Genomic DNA, 24,974 nt, shown 5'->3' on the forward strand with positions numbered 1-24,974 from the left:
AGCTAGGGTAGACCATTCCATACTTGTGGGACGGCTAAGGAGTATTGGTGTCTCTCGGAGGGGTCTTTGGCCTGGTTTGCTAACTACCTCTCTCAAAGAGTGCAGAAAATCTGCTGTCTCAGCCACTGCCTGTCACCAAGGGAGTACCCCAAGGCTCGATCCTCGGCCCCATGCTATTCTCAATTTACATCAGTAACATAGCTCAGACAGTAGGAAGCTCACTCATCCATTTATATGCAGATGATACAGTCTTATATACTCAGCTGGCCGGCCTCTCCCTGGATTTTGTGCTAAATGCTCTACAACAAAGCTTTCTTAGTGTCCAACAAGCTTTCTCTACCCTTAACCTTGTTCTGAACACCTACAAATCAAAGGTCATGTGGTTTGGTAAGAAGAATGCCCCTCTTCCCACAGGTGTGATTACTACCTCTGAGGGTTTAGACCTTGAGGTAGTCACCTCATACAAGTACTTGGGAGTATGGCTAGACGGTGCACTGTCCTTCTCTCAGCACATATCAAAGCTGCAGGCTAAAGTTAAATCTAGACTTGATTTCCTCTATCGAAAACGCTCCTCTTTCACCCCAGCTGCCAAACTAACCCTGATTGAGATGACCATTCTATCCATGCTAGATTATGGAGACATAATTTATAGATCGGCAGGTCAGGGTGCTCTCGAGCGGCTAGATGTTCTTTACCATTCAGCCATCAGATTTGCCACCAATGCTCCTTATAGGACACATCACTGCACTCTATACTCCTCTGTAAACTGGTCATCTCTGTATACCCGTTGCAAAACCCACTGGTTGATGCTTATTTATAAAACCCTTTTAGGCCTCACTCCCCCCTATCTGACATATCTACTGCAGCCCTCATCCTCCACATACAACACCCGTTCTGCCAGTCACATTTTGTTAAACGTCCCCAAAGCACACACATCCCTGGGTTGCCCCTCTTTTCAGTTCGCTGCAGCTAGCGACTGAACGAGCTGCAACAAACACTCAAACTGGACAGTTTTATCTCAATCTCTTCATTCAAAGTCTCAATCATGGACACTCATACTGACAGTTGTGGCTGCTCAGCATGATGTATTGTTGTCTCTACCTTCTTGCCCTTTGTGCTGTTGTCTGGGGCCAATAATGTTTGTACCATGTTTTGTGTTGCTACCATGTTGTGCTGCTACCATGTTGTTGTCATGTTGTATTGCTACCATGTTGTTGTCATGTTGTGTTGCTACCATGTTGTTGTCATGCTGTGTTGCTGCCATGTTGTTGTCATACTGTGTTGCTACCATGTTGTTGTCATGTTGTGTTGCTACCATGATGTTCTCATGTTGTGATGTCATGTTGTGTTGCTGCCATGTTGTTGTCATGTTGTGTTGCTACCATGTTGTGTTGTAATGTGTTGCTGCCTTGCTATGTTGTTGTCTTAGGTCTCTCTTTATTTATAATATCACCTCCACCTTACCTGTCACCCTAAACACACTGCAATTCCCATTACGCAAATCCACGGACGACGCAATCAACACAACACTGCCCTATCGCACCTGGACAAGATAAATAAATATATAGAATGCTGTTCATCGACTACAGTTCAGCCTTCTACACCATAGTGCCCTTGAAGCTCATCACTAAGCTCAGGGATCTGGGTCTGAACCCCTCCCTATGTAACCGGGTCCTGGACTTACTGACGGGCAACAACAACATGACCAACACGCTGATCCTCAACACGGGGGCCCCACAGGGGTGCATGCTCAGCCCCCTCCTGTACTCCTTGTTCACCCTGTAACTTCGTGGTCACGAACATCTTCAACTGAATCATCAAGTTTTCAGACGACACTGGCAGGCCTGATTACCAACAATGACAAGACAGCCTAAAGGGAGGAGGTGAGGGCCCTGCTGGAGTCAAGCCAGGAAAATAACCTCTCCACCAACGTCAACAAAATAAAGGAGCTGATCGTGGTTTACAGGAGACAGCAGAGAGAACGTCCCCATCCACATGGACAGTGTGGTGAAAAAGGCTCAACAGCACCTCTTCAACCTCAAGAAGCTGAAGAAATTCGGCTTGGTCCCTAAGACCCTCATGAACTTCTACAGATGCACCATTGAGAGCATCCTGTTGGGCTGTATCACCGTTTGGTACGGGAAATTGCACCATCCACAACCACAGGGCGCCCCGGAGGGTGATGCGGTCAGCCCAACGCATCACCGTGGCACACTGCCTGCCCTTCAGGACATCTAGAGCACTCGATGAGGCCAAGAATATCACCCTGCTACCATCTAGAAGGTCATCAAGGACCTCCGCACGGCCTGTTCACCCCGCTACCATCTAGAATATCATCAAGGACCTCAGCCACCCGAGCCACGGCCTGTTCACCCTGCTACCATTTAGAAGATCATCAAAGACCTCAGCCACCCGAGACACGGCCTGTTCACCCTGCTACCATCCAGAAGTTCATCATCAAGGACCTCAGCCACCTGAGCCACGGCCTGTTCACCCTGCTACCATCAAGAAGATCATCAAGGACCTCAGCCACCCGAGCCACAGCCTGTTCACCCTGCTACCATCTAGAAGATCATCAAGGACCTCAGCCACCCGAGCCACGGCCTGTTCACCCTGCTACCATCTAGAAGATCATCAAGGACCTCAGACATCCGAGACACGGCCTGTTCACCCTGCTACCATCTAGAAGATCATCAAGGACCTCAGCCACCTGAGCCACGGCCTGTTCACCCTGCTACCATCTAGAAGATCATCAAGGACCTCAGCCACCCGAGCCACAGCCTGTTCACCCTGCTACCATCTAGAAGATCATCAAGGACCTCAGCCACCCGAGCCACGGCCTGTTCACCCTGCTACCATCTAGAAGATCATCAAGGACCTCAGACAGCCGAAACACGGCCTGTTCACCCAGCTACCATCTAGAAGATCATCAAGGACCTCAGCCACCTGAGCCACGGCCTGTACACCCTGCTACCATCAAGAATATAATCAAGGACTTCAGCCACCCAAGACACGGCCTGTTCACCCTGCTACCATCTAGAAGATCATCAAGGACCTCAGCCACCCGAGCCACGGCCTGTTCACCCTGCTACCATCTAGAAGATCATCAAGGACCTCAGCCACCCGAGACAGGGCCTGTTCACCCTGCTACCATCTAGAAGATCATCAAGGACCTCAGCCACGGCCTGTTCACCCTGCTACCATCTAGAAGGCGGAGTCAGTACAGATACATCCAAGCTGGGACCGAGAGACTGAGAAACAGCTTCTATCTACAGGCCATCAGACTGTTAAATAGTGTCCACTAGCTAGCCCCGGCCAGTACCCTGCCCTGAACTTTAGTCACTGTCACTAGCCGGCAACCACCCAGAATGCTACCCTGAACCTTAGACTGCTGCCCTATGTACACAGAGTCATTGAATACTGGTCACTTTAATAATGTTTACATACTGCTTTACCTACTTCATATGTATATACTGTATTCTAGTCAAGGCCTGTCCTATTTAACTACTACTGTCCACTTCATATGTATATACTGTATTCTAGTCAAGGCCTGTCCTATTTAACTACTACTGTCCACTTCATATGTATATACTGTATTCTAGTCAAGGCCTGTCCTATTTAACTACTACTGTCCACTACATATGTATATACTGTATTCTAGTCAAGGCCTGTCCTATTTAACTACTACTGTCCACTTCATATGTATATACTGTATTCTAGTCAAGGCCTGTCCTATTTAACTACTACTGTCCACTTCATATGTATATACTGTATTCTAGTCAAGGCCTGTCCTATTTAACTACTACTGTCCACTACATATGTATATACTGTATTCTAGTCAAGGCCTGTCCTATTTAACTACTACTGTCCACTTCATATGTATATACTGTATTCTAGTCAAGGCCTGTCCTATTTAACTACTACTGTCCACTTCATATGTATATACTGTATTCTAGTCAAGGCCTGTCCTATTTAACTACTACTGTCCACTACATATGTATATACTGTATTCTAGTCAAGGCCTGTCCTATTTAACTACTACTGACCACTACATATGTATATACTGTATTCTAGTCAAGGCCTGTCCTATTTAACTACTACTGACCACTACATATGTATATACTGTATTCTAGTCAAGGCCTGTCCTATTTAACTACTACTGTCCACTTCATATGTATATACCACTACAGGAGATAGAGACTGTATTCCACTAACATCCAGCAACCACACCCCTTATTGTACTAAGTCACTAAGACGTGCCGGGATACAGTACAGTTGAAGTCAGAAGTTTACATACACCTTTAGCCAAATACATTTCAACTCAGTTTTTCACAATTCCTGACATTTAATCCCGGTAACATTTCCCTGTTTTAGGTCAGTTAGGATCACCACTTCATTTTAATAAAGTGAAATGTCAGAATAATAGTAGAGAGAATGATTTCTTTCATCTTTCATTTCTTTCCTCACATTCCCAGTGGGTCAGAAGTTTACATACACTCAATTGGTATTTGGTAGCATTCCCTTTAAATGGTTTAACTTGGGTCAAGCATTTTGGGTCGCCTTCCACAAGCTTCCCACAATAAGTTGGGTGAATTTTGGCCCATTCCTCCTGACAGAGCTGGTGTAACTGAGTCAGGTTTGTAGGCCTCCTTGCTTGCAGATGCATTTTTCAGTTCTGCACACACATTTTCTATAGGATTGAGGTCAGGGCTTTGTGATGGTCACTCCAATACCTTGACCTTGTTATCCTTAAGCCATTTTGACAAAACTTTGGAAGTATGCTTGGGGACATTGTCCATTTGGAAGACCCATTTGTGACCAAGCTTTAACTTCCTGACTGATGTCTTGAGATGTTGCTTCAATATATTCACATCATTTTCCTGCCTCATGAAGCCATCTATTTTGTGAAGTGCACCAGTCCCTCCTGCAGCAAAGCACCCCCACAACATGATGCTGCCACCCCCGTGCTTCATGGTTGGGATGGTGTTCTTCGGCTTGCAAGCCTCCCCCTTTTTCCTCCAAACATAACGATGGTCATTATGGCCAAACAGTTCTATTTTTGTTTCATCAGACCAGAGGACATTTCTCCAAAAAGTACGATCTTTGTCCCCATGTGCAGTTGCAAACTGTAGTCTGGCTTTTTTATGGCATTTTTGGAGCAGTGGCTTCTTCCTTGCTGAGTGGCCTTTCAGGTTATGTCGATATAGGACTTGTTTTACTGTGGATATAGATACCTTTGTACCTGTTTCTTCCAGCATCTTCACAAGGTCCTTTGTTGTTGTTCTGGGATTGATTTGCACTTTTCGCACCAAAGTACGTTCATCTCGAGGAGACAGAACGCATCTCCTTCCTGAGCGGTATGACGGCTGCGTGGTCCCATGGTGTTAATACTTGCGTACTATTGTTTGCACAGATGAACGTGGTACCTTCAGGCGTTTGGAAATTGCTCCCAAAGATGAACCAGACTTGTGGAGGTCCACAATTTTTTTTCTGAGGTCTTGGCTGATTTCTTTTGATTTTCCCATGATGTCAAGCAAGGAGGCACTGAGTTTGAAGGTAGGCCTTGAAATACATCCACAGGTACACCTCCAATTGACTCAAATTATGTCAATTATCCTAACAGAAGCTTCTAAAGCCATGACATCATTTTCATTTTTCAAGCTGTTTAAAGGCACAGTCAACTTAGTGTAAAATTCTGACCCATTGGATACAGGGAATTATAAGTGAAATAATCTGTCTGTAAACAATTGTTGGAAAAATGACTTGTGTCATTCACAAAGTAGATGCCCTAACCGACTTGCCAAAACTATAGTTTGTTAACAAGAAATTTGTGGAGTGGTTGAAAAACTAGTTTTAATGACTCCAACCTAAGTGGATGTAAACTAGTGTTAATGACTCCAACCTAAGTGGATGTAAACTAGTGTTAATGACTCCAACCTAAGTGTATGTAAACTAGTTTTAATGACTCCAACCTAAGTGGATGTACACTAGTGTTAATGACTCCAACCTAAGTGGATGTACACTAGTGTTAATGACTCCAACCTAAGTGTATGTAACTAGTGTTAATGACTCCAACCTAAGTGTATGTAAACTAGTTTTAATGACTCCAACCTAAGTGGATGTAAACTAGTTTTAATGACTCCAACCTAAGTGTATGTAGACTAGTTGTAATGACTCCAACCTAAGTGTATGTAGACTAGTTTTAATGACTCCAACCTAAGTGTATGTAAACTAGTTGTAATGACTCCAACCTAAGTGTATGTAGACTAGTTGTAATGACTCCAACCTAAGTGTATGTAGACTAGTTGTAATGACTCCAACCTAAGTGTATGTAGACTAGTTAATGACTCCAACCTAAGTGTATGTAGACTAGTTGTAATGACTCCAACCTAAGTGTATGTAAACTAGTTAATGACTCCAACCTAAGTGGATGTAGACTAGTTTTAATGACTCCAACCTAAGTGTATGTAAACTAGTTGTAATGACTCCAACCTAAGTGGATGTAAACTAGTGTTAATGACTCCAACCTAAGTGTATGTAAACTAGTTTTAATGACTCCAACCTAAGTGTATGTACACTAGTTTTAATGACTCCAACCTAAGTGTATGTACACTAGTTGTAATGACTCCAACCTAAGTGTATGTACACTAGTTTTAATGACTCCAACCTAAGTGTATGTACACTAGTTGTAATGACTCCAACCTAAGTGGATGTAAACTTCCGACTTCAACTGTAGTTGTATTCTCGTCATGAATAACTTATACAAAAAAAATAATCTGTGTGTGTTTTTATTTAATGCTAGGTATTATTACTGCACTGTTGGAGCTAGAAACACAAACATTAAGTTGCACCTGCAAGTCTGTGTACCAATAAACATTGAATATGATGCGCTCAGAAACTCCCACATATCAGTAGAAGCCACAAACACATCCCCAGCCATCCCATCTTCTCCTACCTGACGAGAGTCTGGTTGTGCAGGTCCCAGACGGCGATGTTCCCATCGCTGCAACAGGAGAAACAGACCTTGGCGTCTGGGGAGATGGCGAGGGCGTAGCAGGCCGGGGCGGAGGACGTCAGCTCAGCCTTGATACGAGGCGTCTGGGAGGCCAGATCCCAGATGGTTAAAGTACTGGCCTCTCCTCCTACGATCAGGGTACGACCGTCAGGGAGCAGCTTACAGGAACGGATGTAGTTATCCCTGTTCTGGTAGACAAGAGGAAACAGACTAATCAATACACAACACCACAGGTCAAGGGATCCGGCCTGAGGTTCTAGACAGACAGACAGACAGACAGACAGACAGACAGACAGACAGACAGACAGACAGAGAGACAGAGACAGACAGAGAGACAGAGACAGACAGAGAGACAGAGACAGAGAGACAGAGAGACAGACAGACAGGCAGACAGACAGACAGACAGACAGACAGAGACAGACAAAGAGACAGACAGACAGACAGACAGAGACAGACAGAGAGATAGACAGACAGACAAACAGACAGACAGACAGACAGACAGAGACAAACAGACAGACAGAGACAGACAGACAGACAGACAGACAGAAACAGACAAGTAGAGACAGACAGACAGACAGACAGAGACAGACAGAGAGACAGACACAGACAGAGAGACAGAGAGACAGACAGACAGAGACAGACAGACAGACAGAGACAGACAGAACATTAATTGTATTCCTACCATCGTAGTATTGGTTATTAAGGTGTGGCACTAGCCATGTCAAGGTCAAGGGTTCAATTCCCACTCAAAGATCACATACACAAACAACAAATCCTTAGATCAAAGTTAACACCAGACAGTCTAGTTGAGAGACAGGGCTCTTGTTGACTGGCTGATGTCCTAGATATTCCATAGTATTATATAGTATTATATAGTATTATATAGTATAATATTGTCCTCACCAGACAGTCTAGTTGAGAGACAGGACTCTTGTTGACTGACTGATGTCCTAGATATTCCATAGTATTATATATAGTATAATATTGTCCTCACCAGACAGTCTAGTTGAGAGACAGGACTCTTGTTGACTGACTGATGTCCTAGATATTCCATAGTATTATATAGTATTATATAGTATAATATTGTCCTCACCAGACAGTCTAGTTGAGAGACAGGACTCTTGTTGACTGACTGATGTCCTAGATATTCCATAGTATTATATAGTATTATATAGTATTATATAGTATAATATTGTCCTCACCAGACAGTCTAGTTGAGAGACAGGACTCTTGTTGACTGACTGATGTCCTAGATATTCCATAGTATTATATAGTATAATATAGTATAATATTGTCCTCACCAGACAGTCTAGTTGAGAGACAGGACTCTTGTTGACTGACTGATGTCCTAGATATTCCATAGTATTATATAGTATTATATAGTATAATATTGTCCTCACCAGACAGTCTAGTTGAGAGACAGGACTCTTATTGACTGGCTGATGTCCTAGATATTCCATAGTATTATATAGTATTATATAGTATAATATTGTCCTCACCAGACAGTCTAGTTGAGAGACAGGACTCTTGCTGCCTGACTGATGTCCTAGATATTCCATAGTATTATATAGTATTATATAGTATAATATTGTCCTCACCAGACAGTCTAGTTGAGAGACAGGACTCTTGTTGACTGACTGATGTCCTAGATATTCCATAGTATTATATATAGTATAATATTGTCCTCACCAGACAGTCTAGTTGAGAGACAGGACTCTTGTTGACTGACTGATGTCCTAGATATTCCATAGTATTATATAGTATTATATAGTTTAATATTGTCCTCACCAGACAGTCTAGTTGAGAGACAGGACTCTTGCTGCCCGGTTGGCTGATGTCCCAGATCTTGACACAGCCCTTCCCTCCTGTGTAGACGTGTCTGGTTGGGTTGGATATAGTGACAGCACACACCACCTCGCCGTGGCTCAGCGTGTTGATCTGACGGGCGTGCCGGGGAATCCCCGGGCCTATCAGGGCGTCCGGAGGGAATGGTACCGGCTGCATCTGGCCGTCCGCACTCACGTGGAAGGAGTAGGCTCTGGAAGATGAGCCATAGGCTCTCATTAGTACTACTGGGTGGTGTTCATTTGGTACCAAATGGAAGAAAACGGACTGAAACAGGAAGGGACTAGCTGGAGTTATCCAATAAGAGAGAGAAACAAACGGGGAGAGAGAGAGACAGACATGGAGAGAGAGAGACAGACAGGGAGAGAGAGAGACAGACAGGGAGAGAGAGAGACAGACAGGGAGAGAGAGAGACAGACAGGGAGAGAGAGAGACAGACAGGGAGAGAGAGAGAGACAGGGAGAAAGAGAGAGAGACAGAGACAGAGAGAGAGACAGAGAGAGAGAGAGAGAGACAGACGGGGAGAGAGAGACAGACGTGGAGAGAGAGAGAGAGAGAGAGACAGACAGGGAGAGCGAGAGAGACAGACCGACAGAGAGAGGGACAGACAGACAGGGAGAGAGAGAGAGACAGACAGGCAGGGAGAGAGAGAAACAAACGGGGAGAGAGAGAGAGAGAGACAGACAGGGAGAGAGAGAGAGACAGACAGACAGGGAGAGAGAGAGACAGACAGGGAGAGAGAGAGACAGACAGACAGGGAGAGAGAGAGACAGAGACAGAAAGACAGACACACATCCAGACAGACAGACTAAGAGCAGAACCCAGAGTGTATATGGTACTCAGAGAGACATCCAGGCAGACAGACTAAGAGCAGAACCCAGAGTGTAAATGGTACTCAGAGAGACATCCAGGCAGACAGACTAAGAGCAGAACCCAGAGTGTATATGGTACTCAGAGAGACATCCAGGCAGACAGACTAAGAGCAGAACCCAGAGTGTATATGGTACTCAGACAGACAGACAGACAGACAGACAGACTAAGAGCAGAACCCAGAGTGTAAATGGTACGCAGAGAGACAGACAGACTAAGAGCAGAACCCAGAGTGTATATGGTACTCAGAGAGACAGACAGACTAAGAGCAGAACCCAGAGTGTATATGGTACTCAGACAGACAGACAGACTAAGAGCAGAACCCAGAGTGTATATGGTACGCAGACAGACTAAGAGCAGAACCCAGAGTGTATATGGTACTCAGACAGACTAAGAGCAGAACCCAGAGTGTATATGGTACTCAGACAGACTAAGAGCAGAACCCAGAGTGTATATGGTACTCAGACAGACTAAGAGCAGAACCCAGAGTGTATATGGTACTCAGACAGACTAAGAGCAGAACCCAGAGTGTATATGGTACTCAGACAGACTAAGAGCAGAACCCAGAGTGTATATGGTACTCAGACAGACTAAGAGCAGAACCCAGAGTGTATATGGTACTCAGACAGACTAAGAGCAGAACCCAGAGTGTATATGGTACTCAGACAGACTAAGAGCAGAACCCAGAGTGTATATGGTACTCAGACAGACTAAGAGCAGAACCCAGAGTGTATATGGTACTCAGACAGACTAAGAGCAGAACCCAGAGTGTATATGGTACTCAGACAGACTAAGAGCAGAACCCAGAGTGTATATGGTACTCAGACAGACTAAGAGCAGAACCCAGAGTGTATATGGTACTCAGACAGACTAAGAGCAGAACCCAGAGTGTATATGGTACTCAGACAGACTAAGAGCAGAACCCAGAGTGTATATGGTACTCAGACAGACTAAGAGCAGAACCCAGAGTGTATATGGTACTCAGAGAGACATCCAGGCAGACAGACTAAGAGCAGAACCCAGAGTGTAAATGGTACTCAGACATCCTGACAGACAGACTAAGAGCAGAACCCAGAGTGTATATGGTACTCAGAGAGACAGACAGACTAAGAGCAGAACCCAGAGTGTATATGGTACTAGACAGACAGACAGACAGACAGACTAAGAGCAGAACCCAGAGTGTAAATGGTACGCAGAGAGACAGACAGACAGACAGACAGACTAAGAGCAGAACCCAGAGTGTATATGGTACTCAGAGAGACAGACAGACTAGAGCAGAACCCAGAGTGTATATGGTACTCAGACAGACAGACAGACTAAGAGCAGAACCCAGAGTGTATATGGTACGCAGACAGACTAAGAGCAGAACCCAGAGTGTATATGGTACTCAGACAGACTAGAGCAGAACCCAGAGTGTATATGGTACTCAGACAGACTAAGAGCAGAACCCAGAGTGTATCAAATCAAATCAAATCAAATCAGACAGACTAAGAGCAGAACCCAGAGTGTATATGGTACCTCAGACTAAGAGCAGAACCCAGAGTGTATATGGTACTCAGACAGACTAAGAGCAGAACCCAGAGTGTATATGGTACTCAGACAGACTAAGAGCAGAACCCAGAGTGTATATGGTACTCAGACAGACTAAGAGCAGAACCCAGAGTGTATATGGTACTCAGACAGACTAAGAGCAGAACCCAGAGTGTATATGGTACTCAGACAGACTAAGAGCAGAACCCAGAGTGTATATGGTACTCAGACAGACTAAGAGCAGAACCCAGAGTGTATATGGTACTCAGACAGACTAAGAGCAGAACCCAGAGTGTATATGGTACTCAGACAGACTAAGAGCAGAACCCAGAGTGTATATGGTACTCACGGTTTTCCTCCAGATATAGACGTGAGACTGGCTGGAAGACCCGGTCTCATGTGGGGATGAGGATCAAATCCCTGCAACAGAACAAACACAGGGACAACATGACATAACCTACGCAACAATTCTTTGCATAACATACAGAGGAGCCTTGCGGAGAAGCAGGCCTCCCTCCATGGACAGCCTGGTGAAGTCAATGGTAGAAAGGAGATGGGTGGAAGCCCTGTTTAAATCAGTAACGCCTCGCAAACACGTCAAAACCAATCAAATGCCGTGCTTGGACGGAGGTCCAAAGGTGCCCACTCATAATGTGTTCAAACAGAGACGGTGTAATGCCTTCATCAACAGGACGTTGGGTATAGACCTCATCAACAGGACGTTGGGTATAGACCTCATCAACAGGACGTTGGGTATAGACCTCATCAACAGGATGTTGGGTATAGACCTCATCAACAGGACGTTGGGTATAGACCTCATCAACAGGACGTTGGGTATAGACCTCATCAACAGGAAGTTGGGTATAGACCTCATCAACAGGAAGTCGGGTATAGACCTCATCAGTTGGAGGTTGGGTATAGACCTCATCAGCAGGAAGTTGGGTATAGACCTCATCAGATGAATGTTGGGTATAGACCTCATCAGCTGGAGGTTTGGTATAGACCTCATCAACAGGATGTTGGGTATAGACCTCATCAACAGGAAGTTGGGTATAGACCTCATCAACAGGATGTTGGGTATAGACCTCATCAACAGGACGTTGGGTATAGACCTCATCAACAGGATGTTGGGTATAGACCTCATCAACAGGATGTTGGGTATAGACCTCATCAACAGGACGTTGGGTATAGACCTCATCAACAGGACGTTGGGTATAGACCTCATCAACAGGACGTTGGGTATAGACCTCATCAACAGGACGTTGGGTATAGACCTCATCAACAGGAAGTTGGGTATAGACCTCATCAACAGGACGTTGGGTATAGACCTCATCAGCAGGAAGTTGGGTATAGACCTCATCAGCAGGAAGTCGGGTATAGACCTCATCAACAGGAAGTCGGGTATAGACCTCCTCAACAGGAAGTTGGGTATAGACCTCATATAGACCTCATCAACAGGAAGTTGGGTATAGACCTCATCAGATGAATGTTGGGTATAGACCTCATCACCTGGAGGTTAGGTATAGACCTCATCAACAGGAAGTTGGGTATAGACCTCATCAACAGGAGGTTGGGTGTAGACCTCATATAGACCTCATCAACAGGAAGTTGAGTATAGACCTCATCAACAGGAAGTTGGGTATAGACCTCATCAGATGGATGTTGGGTATAGACCTCATATAGACCTCATCAACAGGAAGTTGGGTATAGACTTCATCAACAGGAAGTCGGGTATAGACTTCATCAACAGGAAGTTGGGTATAGACCTCATCAACAGGAAGTTGGGTATAGACCTCATCAGATGGATGTTGGGTATAGACCTCATATAGACCTCATCAACAGGAAGTTGGGTATAGACTTCATCAACAGGAAGTTGGGTATAGACCTCATCAACAAGAAGTTGGGTATAGACTTCATCAACAGGAAGTTGGGTATAGATTTCATCAACAGGAAGTTGGGTATAGACTTCATCAACAGGACGTTGGGTATAGACCTCATCAACAGGATGTTGGGTATAGACCTCATCAACAGGACGTTGGGTATAGACCTCATCAACAGGACGTTGGGTATAGACCTCATCAATATGACTTTGGGTATAGACCTCATCAGATGGATGTTGGGTATAGACCTCATCAGATGGATGTTGGGTATAGACCTCATCAGATGGATGTTGGGTATAGACCTCATCAGATGGATGTTGGGTATAGACCTCATCAGATGGATGTTGGGTATAGACCTCATCAGATGGATGTTGGGTATAGACCTCATCAGATGGATGTTGGGTATAGACCTCATCAGATGGATGTTGGGTATAGACCTCATCAGATGGATGTTGGGTATAGACCTCATCAGATGGATGTTGGGTATAGACCTCATCAGATGGATGTTGGGTATAGACCTCATCAGATGGATGTTGGGTATAGACCTCATCAGATGGATGTTGGGTATAGACCTCATCAGATGGATGTTGGGTATAGACCTCATCAGATGGATGTTGGGTATAGACCTCATCAATATGACTTTGGGTATAGACCTCATCAGATGGATGTTGGGTATAGACCTCATCAGATGGATGTTGGGTATAGACCTCATCAGATGGATGTTGGGTATAGACCAACTTCTGGATAAATAGTTTTTACTACCAGGTTTTCTTCCATTTTCTGCAATGTTGCAAACTAGCACACGGAACAAGTCTCCAAAATGTTTCCTATCTGGTCTTAAAAACAGCGACGAACATAACATAATGCTTCTACGGGCATGTGGGTGGGAGGGTTGTTAAAGGCAAGATCCAATAAAAATGTAGCTGCTCACTCTATCAGTTTTGAGAGAGAGAGAGAGGGGGGCGGACAGAGACAGAGAGAGAGAGAGAGAGAGGGGCAGACAGAGTGCGAGAGAGAGAGGAGAGAGAGAGAGAGAGAGAGGGGCAGACAGAGAGAGAGAGAGGGGGCAGACAGAGAGAGAGAGAGAGAGACAGAGAGAGAGAGAGAGGGGGGCAGACAGAGAGAGAGAGAGAGAGAGAGGGGGCAGGCAGACAGAGAGAGAGAGAGAGAGAGAGAGAGAGAGAGAGAGAGAGGGGCAGGCAGACAGAGAGAGAGAGAGAGAGAGAGAGAGAGAGGGGGCGGACAGAGAGAGAGAGAGAGAGAGGACAGAGAGAGAGAGAGAGAGGGGCGGACAGAGAGAGAGAGAGAGAGAGAGAGGGGCGGACAGAGAGAGAGAGAGAGAGAGGGCGGACAGAGAGAGAGAGAGAGAGACAGAGAGAGAGAGAGAGAGAGAGGCGGACAGAGAGAGAGAGAGAGAGAGGGGCAGACAGAGAGAGAGAGAGAGAGAGGGGCGGACAGAGAGAGAGAGAGAGAGAGGGGGGCAGACAGAGAGAGAGAGAGAGAGAGAGGGGCAGACAGAGAGAGAGAGAGAGAGGGGGCAGACAGAGAGAGAGAGAGAGAGAGAGAGAGAGAGGAGAGAGGGGCGGACAGAGAGAGGGGCGGACAGAGAGAGAGGGGCGGACAGAGAGAGAGAGGGAGAGGACAGAGAGAGAGAGAGAGAGAGGGGGCAGACAGAGAGAGAGAGAGAGAGAGAGGGGCGGACAGAGAGAGAGAGAGAGAGGGGGCAGACAGAGAGAGAGAGAGAGAGGGGGCAGACAGAGAGAGAGAGAGAGAGAGAGAGGGGGCAGACAGAGAGAGAGAGAGAGAGGGGCGGACAGACAGAGAGAGAGAGAGAGAGGGGCAGACAGAGAGAGAGAGAGAGAGAGAGAGAGAGAGAGGGGCGGACAGACAGAGGGGCGGACAGAGAGAGAGAGGGGACAGAGACAGAGAGAGAGAGAGAGAGGGGCAGACAGAGAGAGAGAGAGAGAGGGGGGCGGACAGAGAGAGAGAGAGAGAGGGCGGACAGAGAGAGAGAGAGAGAGAGGGGCGGACAGAGAGAGAGAGAGAGAGAGAGGGGCAGACAGAGAGAGAGAGAGAAAGAGGGGCGGACAGAGAGAGAGAGAGAGAGAGAGAGGGGCGGACAGAGAGAGAGAGAAAACAAAATTCTCCACACCCCCAAAAAGGAGACGTGACAACAACGTAATTTTGGGAGATTTTGAGCAACACGAGACTAAACACCTACAAAAAAAAAGATTCAACATTATAAGAACCTCTATGATGACTCACACAAACCCACACCGAGATAGATAGGGACGCTAGTAATCAGCAGCGTGTGTAGTATATCTCACCATGGGCGTTCGTCCGTACGCAGCAACGGCAGCGCTCATCTGAGGGGAGACGTGCAGTCCAGCGTAGACACCAGGGCTGGTCAGACCTCCGTTCATCTCAGGATGATGACCCATCATAACGAAGGGAGGGTACAGGGGAGTCCTCAGAGCTGTTGGGAGAGGAGGAGGATGTGGATAATTACCGTCATATTACTGTTGTTGTTGATGACGTTATGAATATACAGTATGTTTGGTATTATATATTGTCATGTGTCACGAGAATTTTTTTATCCAAAATGGTTGAACTCAACTGTCACTATAGTTTTGACAAAATTCCCAGAAGTTTGTAATTAACTAAGGTTAATGAAGAATTAGACAAAGCCCCCAGTCTGCAACAGGTTAAAAAATAAAACATTGAAAATGAACTATGAATATTAAATACACCCAGGTCACAGCAGAGGACAGTATTTTATTTAACCTTAATTTAACGAGGCAAGTCAGTTAATTAAGAACAAATTCTTATTTACAATGACGGCCTACACCGGCCAAACCCGGACGACGCCGGGCCAATTGGGCTCCACTCTACGGACTCCCAATCACGGCCCGGATGTGATACAGCCTGGAATCAAACCAGGAACTATAGTGACACCTCTTGCACTGAGATACAGGGCCTTAGACCGCTGCACCACTCGGGAGCCCACAAGAGAAATAGAATTGTGCCGGCCAAAGCCCTTGGCTTCCTGAGAGGCCTGATGCCAGTCTTGTGGGTGTGAGAGCAGCAGCACTAACACACAGGCTCCATGCCAAAACAAATGGGCACTATTGTCATGACATAAACCATACAGAAACAGAAGGAGAGAGAGAGACACAGAGGGAGCAACACACTCAGTCACAGTAGAGAGAGACACAGAGGGAGCAACACACTCAGTCACAGTAGAGAGAGACACAGAGGGAACCACACACTCAGTCACAGTAGAGAGAGAGAGAGACACAGAGGGAGCAACACACTCAGTCACAGTAGAGAGACACAGAGGGAGCAACACACTCAGTCACAGTAGAGAGAGAGAGACACAGAGGGAGCAACACACTCAGTCACAGTCGAGAGAGACACAGAGGGAGCAACACACTCAGTCACAGTCGAGAGAGACACAGAGGGAGCAACACACTCAGTCACAGTAGAGAGAGAGAGACACAGAGGGAGCAACACACTCAGTCACAGTAGAGAGAGACACAGAGGGAGCAACATACTCAGTCACAGTAGAGAGAGAGAGAGAGACACAGAGGGAGCAACACACTCAGTCACAGTAGAGAGAGAGAGAGAGACACAGAGGGAGCAACACACTCAGTCACAGTCGAGAGAGACACAGAGGGAGCAACACACTCAGTCACAGTAGAGAGAGAGAGAGACACAGAGGGAGCAACACACTCAGTCACAGTCGAGAGAGACACAGAGGGAGCAACACACTCAGTCACAGTAGAGAGAGAGAGAGAGACACAGAGGGAGCAACACACTCAGTCACAGTAGAGAGAGACACAGAGGGAACAACACACTCAGTCACAGTCGAGAGAGACACAGAGGGAGCAACACACTCAGTCACAGTAGAGAGAGAGAGAGACACAGAGGGAGCAACACACTCAGTCACAGTAGAGAGAGACAGAGGGAGCAACATACTCAGTCACAGTAGAGAGAGAGAGAGACACAGAGGGAGCAACACACTCAGTCACAGTAGAGAGAGAGAGAGAGACACAGAGGGAGCAACACACTCAGTCACAGTAGAGAGAGAGAGAGAGATACAGAGGGAGCCACATACTCAGTCACAGTAGAGAGAGACACAGAGGGAGCAACACACTCAGTCACAGTAGAGAGAGACACAGAGGGAACCACACACTCAGTCACAGTAGAGAGAGAGAGAGACACAGAGGGAGCAACACACTCAGTCACAGTAGAGAGAGACACAGAGGGAGCAACACACTCAGTCACAGTAGAGAGAGAGAGAGAGACACAGAGGGAACCACAGACTCAGTCACAGTAGAGAGAGAGAGAGACACAGAGGGAGCCACACACTCAGTCACAGTAGAGAGAGAGAGACACAGAGGGAACCACACACTCAGTCACAGTAGAGAAAGACACAGAGGGAGCCACACACTCAGTCACAGTAGAGAGAGAGACACAGAGGGAGCAACACACTCAGTCACAGTAGAGAGAGAGAGACACAGAGGGAGCCACACACTCAGTCACAGTAGAGAGAGAGAGAGACACAGAGGGAGCCACACACTCAGTCACAGTAGAGAGAGAGACACAGAGGGAGCTACACACTCAGTCACAGTAGAGAGAGACACAGAGGGAGCCACACACTCAGTCACAGTAGAGAGAGACACAGAGGGAGCCACACACTCAGTCACAGTAGAGAGAGACACAGAGGGAGCCACACACTCAGTCACAGTAGAGAGAGAGAGAGACACAGAGGGAGCTACACACTCAGTCACAGTGGAGAGAGACACAGAGGAGCCACACACTCAGTCACAGTAGAGAGAGAGAGAGACACAGAGGGAGCCACACACTCAGTCACAGTAGAGAGAGTTAGAGACACAGAGGGAGCTACACACTCAGTCACAGTAGAGAGAGAGACACAGAGGGAGCCACACACTCAGTCACAGTAGAGAGAGACACAGAGGGAGCCACACACTCAGTCACAGTAGAGAGAGACACAGAGGGAGCCACACACTCAGTCACAGTAGAGAGAGAGACACAGAGGGAGCCACACACTCAGTCACAGTAGAGAGAGACACAGAGGGAGCCACACACTCAGTCACAGTAGAGAGAGAGAGACACAGAGGGAGCAACATACTCAGTCACAGTAGAGAGAGAGAGAGACACAGAGGGAGCAACATACTCAGTCACAGTAGAGAGACACACAGAGGGAGCCACACACTCAGTCACAGTAGAGAGAGAGAGAGAGAGACACAGAGGGAACCACACACTCAGTCACAGTAGAGAAAGACACAGAGGGAGCCACACACTCAGTCACAGTAGAGAGAGACACAGAGGGAGCCACACACTCAGTCACAGTAGAGAGAGAGACACAGAGGGAGCCACACACTCAGTCACAGTAGAGAGAGACACAGAGGGAGCCACACACTCAGTCACAGTAGAGAGAGACACAGAGGGAGCCACACACTCAGTCACAGTAGAGAGAGACACAGAGGGAGCCACACACTCAGTCACAGTAGAGAGAGACACAGAGGGAGCCACACACTCAGTCACAGTAGAGAGAGAGACACAGAGGGAGCTACACACTCAGTCACAGTGGAGAGAGACACAGAGGGAGCCACACACTCAGTCACAGTAGAGAGAGAGAGACACAGAGGGAACCACACACTCAGTCACAGTAGAGAAAGACACAGAGGGAGCCAAACACTCAGTCACAGTAGAGAGAGACACAGAGGGAGCCACACACTCACACAGTAGAGAGAGAGACACAGAGGGAGCCACACACTCAGTCACAGTAGAGAGAGACACAGAGGGAGCCACACACTCAGTCACAGTAGAGAGAGAGAGAGAGACAGAGGGAGCTACACACTCAGTCACAGTAGAGAGAGAGACAGAGGGAGCCACACACTCAGTCACAGTAGAGAGAGAGACACAGAGGGAACCACACACTCAGTCACAGTAGAGAAAGACACAGAGGGAGCCACACACTCAGTCACAGTAGAGAGAGAGAGAGAGAAACACAGAGGGAGCCACACACTCAGTCACAGTAGAGCGAGACACAGAGGGAGCCACACACTCAGTCACAGTCGAGAGAGACACAGAGGGAGCTACACACTCAGTCACAGTAGAGAGAGACACAGAGGGAGCTACACACTCAGTCACAGATGCAGAACACAGAGACCACTCAGCTAAGCCCTTGGTTTCCAAAAAGGCTCTGCCATGCCAGTCTAATGGCTGTGAGAGTACTAACCCATCGCCTCAATCAAAAATTACATAAATATCACAATTATTTTTGTGTTTTTGTTGCATTTAAAATAAAACTATGTGTGATTGCTCTGGGGGTTGATCACTTCAATCTTGTGGCGGGGACCAATACTGGGACCAATACCAGAACCAATACTGGGACCAATACTGGGACCAATACCAGATACGATACCAGAACCAATACCGGGACCAATCCTGGGACCAATACCAGAACCAATACTGGGACGAATACTGGGACCAATACCAGAACCAATACTGGGACCAATACCAGAACCAATACTGGTACCAACACCAGGACCAATTCTGGGACCAATACCAGATCCGATACCAGAACCAATACCGGAACCAATACTGGGACCAATACTGGGAGCAATACCAGAACCAATACCAGAACCAATACCGGGACCAATCCTGGGACCAATCCCAGAACCAATACTGGGACGAATACCAGAACCAGTACTGGGACCAATACCGGGACTAATACCAATACTGGGACCACTACCAATACCGGGACCAATACCAATACCGAGACCAATACCAATACTGGGACCAATACCAATACCGGGACCAATACCAATACTGGGACCAATACCAATACTGGGACCAATACCAATACTGGGACCAATACCAATACCGGGACCGGGACCAATACCGGGACCAATACCAATACTGGGACCAATACCGGGACCAATACCAATACTGGGACCAATACCGGGACCAATACTGGGACCAATACCGGGACCAATACCGGGACCAATACCAGGACCAATACTGGGACAAGTACAAGGACCAATACCGGACCAATACCGGGACCAATACTGGGACCAATACCGGAACCAATACCGGGACCAATACCGGGACCAATACTGGGACCAATACCAGAACCAATACTGGGACCTGGACCAGTACCGGGACCAGTACTGGGACCAATACCAGATACGATACCAGAACCAATACCGGAACCAATACTGGGACCAACACCGGGACCAATACTGGGACCAATACCAGATACGATACCAGAACCAATACCGGAACCAATACTGGGACCAGTACCAGGACCAATACTGGGACCAATACTGGGACCAATACCGGGACCATTACTGGGACCAATACCGGGACCAGTACTGGGACCAACACCGGGACCAATACCAGATCCGATACCAGAACCAATACCGGAACCCATACTAGGACCAATACTGGGAGCAATACCAGAACCAACACCGGAACCAATACTGGGACCAATACTGGGAGCAATACCAGAACTAATACCGGGACCAATCCTGGGACCAATACCAGAACCAATCCTGGGACCAGTACCAGAACCAATACTGGGACCAATACTGGGACCAATACCGGAACAAATACTGGGACCAATACCAATACTGGGACCAATACCAATACCGGGACCAATACTGGGACCAATACCGATACCAGAACCAATACTGGGACCAATACCAATACCGGGGCCAGTACCAGAACCAATACAGGGACCAATACCGGGACCAGTACCAGAACCAATACCGGGACCAATACCGGGACCAGTACTGGGACCAATTCTGGTACCAATACCAGATACGATACCAGAACCAATACCGGAACCAATACTGGGACCAACACCGGGACCAATACTGGGACCAATACCAGATACGATACCAGAACCAATACTGGAACCAATACTGGGACCAGTACCGGGACCAATACTGGGACCAACACCGGGACCAATACTGGGACCAATACCAGATCCGATACCAGAACCAATACCGGAACACATACTGGGACCAATACTGGGAGCAATACCAGAACTAATACCGGGACCAATCCTGGGACCAATACCAGAACCAATCCTGGGACCAGTACCAGAACCAATATTGGGACCAATACTGGGACCAATACCGGAACCAATACTGGGACCAAGACTGGGAGCAATACCAGAACTAATACCGGGACCAATCCTGGGACCAATAGCAGAACTAATACAGGGACCAATCCTGGGACCAATACCAGAACCAATCCTGGGACCAGTACCAGAACCAATACTGGGACCAATACCAATACTGGGACCAATACCAATACCGGGACCAATACTGGGACCAATACCAACACCAGAACCAATACTGGGACCAATACCAATACCGGGACCAATACCAGAACCAATACTGGGACCAATACCAATACCGGGACCAATACTGGGACCAATACTGGGACCAATACCAGAACCAATACTGGGACCAATACCAATACCGGGACCAGTACCAGAACCAATACTGGGACCAATACCAATACCGGGACCAATACTGGGACCAATACCAATACCGGGACCAATACCAGAACCAATACTGGGACCAATACCAATACCGGGACCAATACTGGGACCAATACTGGGACCAATACCAATACCGGGACCAGTACCAATACTGGGACCAATACCAATACCGGGACCAATACTGGGAGCAATACCAGAACTAATACCGGGACCAATCCTGGGACCAATACCAGAACCAATCCTGGGACCAGTACCAGAACCAATACTGGGACCAATACTGGGACCAATACCGGAACCAATACTGGGACCAAGACTGGGAGCAATACCAGAACTAATACCGGGACCAATCCTGGGACCAATAGCAGAACTAATACAGGGACCAATCCTGGGACCAATACCAGAACCAATCCTGGGACCAGTACCAGAACCAATACTGGGACCAATACTGGGACCAATACCAATACTGGGACCAATACCAATACCGGGACCAATACTGGGACCAATACCAACACCAGAACCAATACTGGGACCAATACCAATACCGGGACCAATACCAGAACCAATACTGGGACCAATACCAATACCGGGACCAATACTGGGACCAATACTGGGACCAATACCAGAACCAATACTGGGACCAATACCAATACCGGGACCAGTACCAGAACCAATACTGGGACCAATACCAATACCGGGACCAATACTGGGACCAATACCAATACCGGGACCAATACCAGAACCAATACTGGGACCAATACCAATACCGGGACCAATACTGGGACCAATACTGGGACCAATACCAATACCGGGACCAGTACCAATACTGGGACCAATACCAATACCGGGACCAATACTGGGACCAATACCAATACCGGGACCAATACCAATACTGGGACCAATACTGGGACCAATACCAATACCGGGACCAATACCAGAACCAATACTGGGACCAATACTGGGACCAATACCAATACCGGGACCAGTACCGAACCAATACCGGGACCAATACCAATACCGGGACAAGTACCAGAACCAATACTGGGACCAATACCAATACTGGGACCAATACTGGGACCAATACCAATACCGGGACCAGTACCAGAACCAATACTGGGACCAATACCAATACTGGGACCAATACCAATACCGGGACCAGTACCAGAACCAATACTGGGACCAATACCAATACTGGGACCAATACTGGTACCAATACCAATACCGGGACCAATACTGGAACCAATACCAGTACCAGAACCAATACCGGGACCACTACGAATGGAAACGTGTCTACTCACTACTGTTAATAGCTGTGGTATAGAACATCTGCTAAATTACTAAAAACTGTCAAATGTGGTCTTGACTTTCAGAGTTGCAGAATTGGGATGAAAAGTCAATATTTTTGGCTTATAGGTAGCTAGCTATATATGGCTGTTTGGATTCAAATCATTCATGGTTTCATCTGTCGGGAAGAATTACAACAAGAGAGAAGAAGAAGGACAGAAGAGGCTCCGGAATTGTTCTGAACCACTGCTTCTCAGCAGCCATGGATTTACCCAGGTGGGTGCTACATGTTGGACCATGGAGGAGCAGTACATATAGAGGAGCAGTAACTATGGAGGAGCAGTACCTATGGAGGGAGGAGCAGTAACTATGGAGGAGCAGTACCTATGGAGGGAGGAGCGGTACCTATGGAGGAGCAGTAACTATGGAGGAGCGGTACCTATGGAGGAGCGGTAACTATGGAGGGAGGAGCAGTACCTATGGAGGGAGGAGCTGTACCTATGGAGGGAGGAGCAGTACCTATGGAGGGAGGAGCAGTACCTATGGAGGGAGGAGCAGTATCTATGGAGGGAGGAGCAGTATCTATGGAGGGAGGAGCAGTACCTATGGAGGGAGGAGCAGTCCCTATGGAGGAGCAGTAACTATGGAGGAGCAGTAACTATGGAGGAGCAGTACCTATGGAGGGAGGAGCAGTACCTATGGAGGAGCAGTAACTATGGAGGAGCAGTAACTATGGAGGAGCAGTGCCTATGGAGGGAGGAGCAGTACGCAGTACCTATGGAGGGAGGAGCAGTACCTATTGAGGGAGGAGCAGTATTTATGGAGGGAGGAGCAGTATCTATGGAGGGAGGAGCAGTATCTATGGAGGGAGGAGCAGTACCTATGGAGGGAGGAGCAGTACCTATAGAGGAGCAGTACCTATGGAGGAGCAGTACCTATGGAGGAGCGGTACCTATGGAGGGAGGAGCAGTAACTATGGAGGAGCAGTAACAATGGAGGGAGGAGCAGCACCTATGGAGGAGCAGCACCTATGGAGGGAGGAGCAGTATCTATGGAGGAGCAGTACCTATGGAGGGAGGAGCAGTTTTTATGGAGGGAGGAGCAATATCTATGGAAGGAGGAGCAGTACCTATGGAGGAGCAGTACCTATGGAGGAGCAGTACCTATGGAGGGAGGAGCAGTACCTTTGGAGGAGCAGTAACTATGGAGGAGCAGTAACTATGGAGGAGCAGTACCTATGGAGGGAGGAGCAGTACCTATGGAGGGAGGAGCAGTACCTATGGAGGGAGGAGCAGTACCTAAAGAGAGGGAGGAGCAGTACCTATGGGGGGAGGAGCAGTACCTATGGAGGGAGGAGCAGTACCTATGGAGGGAGGAGCAGTACCTATGGAGGGAGGAGCAGTACCTATGGAGGGAGGAGCAGTATCTATGGAGGGAGGAGCAGTATCTATGGAGGGAGGAGCAGTACCTATGGAGGGAGGAGCAGTAACTATGGAGGAGCAGTACCTATGGAGGAGCAGTACCTATGGAGGAGCGGTACCTATGGAGGGAGGAGCAGTAACTATGGAGGAGCAGTAACTATGGAGGGAGGAGCAGCACCTATGGAGGAGCAGTACCTATGGAGGGAGGAGCAGTATCTATGGAGGAGCAGTAAAAATGGAGGGAGGAGCAGTACCTATGGAGGGAGGAGCAATATCTATGGAGGGAGGAGCAGTACCTATGGAGGGAGGAGCAGTACCTATGGAGGAGCAGTACCTATGGAGGAGCGGTACCTATGGAGGGAGGAGCAGTACCTATGGAGGAGCAGTAACTATGGAGGAGCAGTAACTATGGAGGAGCAGTTCCTATGGAGGGAGGAGCAGTACCTATGGAGGGAGGAGCAGTATCTATGGAGGGAGGAGCAGTACCTATGGAGGGATGAGCAGTACCTATGGAGGAGCAGTACCTATGGAGGAGCAGTACCTATGGAGGAGCGGTACCTATGGAGGGAGGAGCAGTAACTATGGAG

The 24,974-nt window shown here is 47.5% G+C and overlaps 1 protein-coding gene across 7 annotated transcripts in view; it reads right to left on the reverse strand.

The window, feature by feature from the left end:
• The window catches only part of tle3a (TLE family member 3, transcriptional corepressor a), a 154,623-nt gene that overhangs the window by 14,002 nt on the left and 115,647 nt on the right, over positions 1–24,974 (reverse strand). For all 7 annotated transcript variants that reach the window (XR_006080185.1, XM_042308124.1, XM_042307598.1 and 4 more), the window contains 4 exons: positions 15,468–15,616; positions 11,610–11,680; positions 8,804–9,053; positions 6,956–7,203 (listed from right to left, as the gene is read on the reverse strand). Coding sequence is in view for 6 of the 7 variants with exons in the window: in XM_042308124.1 (XP_042164058.1) it covers positions 6,956–7,203; positions 8,804–9,053; positions 11,610–11,680; positions 15,468–15,616 (718 nt within the window). In the remaining variant the exon portion in view is untranslated. The remainder of the gene's footprint in view (positions 1–6,955; positions 7,204–8,803; positions 9,054–11,609; positions 11,681–15,467; positions 15,617–24,974) is intronic.

The sequence above is a fragment of the Oncorhynchus tshawytscha genome, linkage group LG01 (assembly GCF_018296145.1).
Source record: "Oncorhynchus tshawytscha isolate Ot180627B linkage group LG01, Otsh_v2.0, whole genome shotgun sequence".
Taxonomy (NCBI): Eukaryota; Metazoa; Chordata; class Actinopteri; order Salmoniformes; family Salmonidae; genus Oncorhynchus; species Oncorhynchus tshawytscha.